Here is a 2,338-nt window from a genome sequence, read left to right on the forward strand (position 1 = left end):
TTCACACCTCTTTTATTTTTTTTAATTTTTCACACCTCTAAAAGGTGTTTCCAGCAATGTTTCCAGGAAAACATTAATAAAATATATGTAACTACAAATAATTTCTCAGTGAAATATGATAACACTCTTAGTGAAATAAATACTGCTCTTCCAAGATTTGTTCAACCTTTCAGTTTAATCATGGAAATATTAAATAATATCCAGCAAATATATCACTCAGCCTTTCCTGCTGCATGAGCATATTCTGAGATGTTTCTCTTCTCTTTTGCATAAACTGAGAGGGAGGAGTAATGGCAGCAAATAAAAGCAGTAAAAGACAGAGACGAGTGTAGATTAAAGACCGACTCTCTCAGCTAAAAGGAACATGGGGTCTGGTGAGAAACTTTCGACATACATTAGCATTTCTTTTAAACTATGTCAGCTAAAAGATAATATGAACTTTTGATAAACTGAATAAAGTGATTTTTGTTTTAGGTAACATTAGTTCGGCTGCAAATCCATCACATGGACTGGAATCAGCTTTGAGACACATACAAACAGCCTCCATTCTCATCTACTGTGTGATATTTATAGTTGGAACTTTGGGCAATGCTCTGGTTATCTATGTGACGGGGTTAAAAATGAAGAAAACAGTGGAGACAGTTTGGTTTCTCAACCTGGCCATAGCTGACTTCCTCTTCACGGCCTTCCTGATTTTCTCGATCATTTCTCTCTCTCAGAGTCACCGATGGCCTTTTGGACAATTCATGTGCAAGCTCAACAACTTTGTCACTTTAGTCAACATGTTTGCCAGCATTTTTACTCTGACAGCTATGAGTTTGGATCGTTGTTTGTCCATCTGGGTGGTGGTGTGGGCACACAACAAGCGCACAGTCTGCAAAGCTCGGCTCATATGTGTTGGTATCTGGGTGACTGCTGCGATCTGCAGCACTCCTTATGCCACTTTTCGCACTGTTGTGGAATACAATGGGGCACATTCCTGTGGTTATTCTATGACACATGAACAGAAATGGAGTCTCCACATTTTTCGCTTTGTTATGGGCTTTGTGATCCCATTCCTGGTCATATTTGTGTCTTATGTGGCCATAGGCATACGTGCAATGCGCATGTCAAGAACAAGGAGACGCAGATCTCGCCGAATCATTTTCTCCATCATTTTTGCATTCTTCATCTGCTGGTTGCCCTTCCATGTTTGCAGTTTTATAGAAATAAAGGCTGTGACTAACCCAGACCTCAGGAACATTGTTAGAATCATGGGTTCTCTGACTTTGAGTCTGGCTTTTCTGAACAGCTGCCTGAACCCCATCCTTTATGTTTTCATGTGTGAAGAATTCATGAAGAAGCTTCGGCAGTCCGTATGTTTTGTACTTGAGAGTGCTCTGGCAGAGGACCACATGTCGTTCTTGTCCACTCGCTCCATGTCAACCTTTTCAAATACTGCCCAAAAGTCAGAAGCTGCTGCAACTTCAAAGAGGACTGACACGGCTGATTTGAAATCCTTCACAGAAAGCAAAGTGATCGTCACTCAGGAGACACCGAGCACTGAATAAGATTTCAACATCAGGTAATTTCAACTGAAAAAAAAAATCTTTTTTAATTGTTCGTGTCAAATTGACTGACACAGTGCAGTCATGCATAGATATTAAAAAGTGTGTGTTAAATTGTTACTTTGTTATAAATTGTTCTTACTGTTGCAGGGAGTATCTCGCTGTGCTCCCTCCAAGTGTAAGAAAGAAATGTTACGACTTTTCTGATTAGTCACAGTAACAGAAACCCTTTGTGGCTTTGCTTCAGCTTAAAGTTGTGATTATTGATTTACTGATTAAAACAACCAATGTTACATGAAATGTGTTTTTTAAGGGTTTTCAAGATTACATTTGGTAAGATTTCTATTTGTGTACATAACTTTTTCATCTTCGAGCTTGTTAAACCATGTTTATTAGTATCTGCATCTATTACACTGTCAGAGACTCAACATTTATTGGTCTCTATGTATTTTTAACCTGTGAATAAAAACATGCCGATTAAATGCTTTTGTCTGTCTTCATGACAAACCTGACATACACACTGCTTCACCTCTGATCTAACAGGATGTCACAGTGTTCTATATTTGACTTGGAACACACTATCTAAATAACTATGAAGTGCAGGAAATGAACCACAGATTCACTCAGCTAGTTCTAGGTATCTTGCTGCACGCATATACTGTACAGGCCTTTCTCACTCTGGGACTCAATATCAGAGCAGTAGTAATTACACTATTCACTCTAAATGTTCTTACTAAAAAAGTTGCTAAAAGTTTGCCTTTCATGAGGAAAGATATTGAACTGTAAAAGCC

The 2,338-nt window shown here is 38.6% G+C and overlaps 1 protein-coding gene across 1 annotated transcript; it reads left to right on the forward strand.

Moving 5' to 3' along the window:
• Positions 1-270: 270 nt before the first annotated feature.
• LOC101483910 (chemerin-like receptor 1) lies at positions 271-2,091 on the forward strand. Its single transcript, XM_004541569.4, has 2 exons — positions 271-374; positions 475-2,091. The coding sequence occupies exons 1-2, from the start codon at positions 365-367 to the stop codon at positions 1,548-1,550; spliced, it is 1,086 nt and encodes a 361-aa protein (XP_004541626.1). The 5' UTR covers positions 271-364; the 3' UTR covers positions 1,551-2,091.
• The last annotated feature ends 247 nt before the right edge of the window (positions 2,092-2,338 follow it).

The sequence above is a fragment of the Maylandia zebra genome, linkage group LG11 (assembly GCF_041146795.1).
Source record: "Maylandia zebra isolate NMK-2024a linkage group LG11, Mzebra_GT3a, whole genome shotgun sequence".
In the NCBI taxonomy this organism is placed as follows: domain Eukaryota; kingdom Metazoa; phylum Chordata; class Actinopteri; order Cichliformes; family Cichlidae; genus Maylandia; species Maylandia zebra.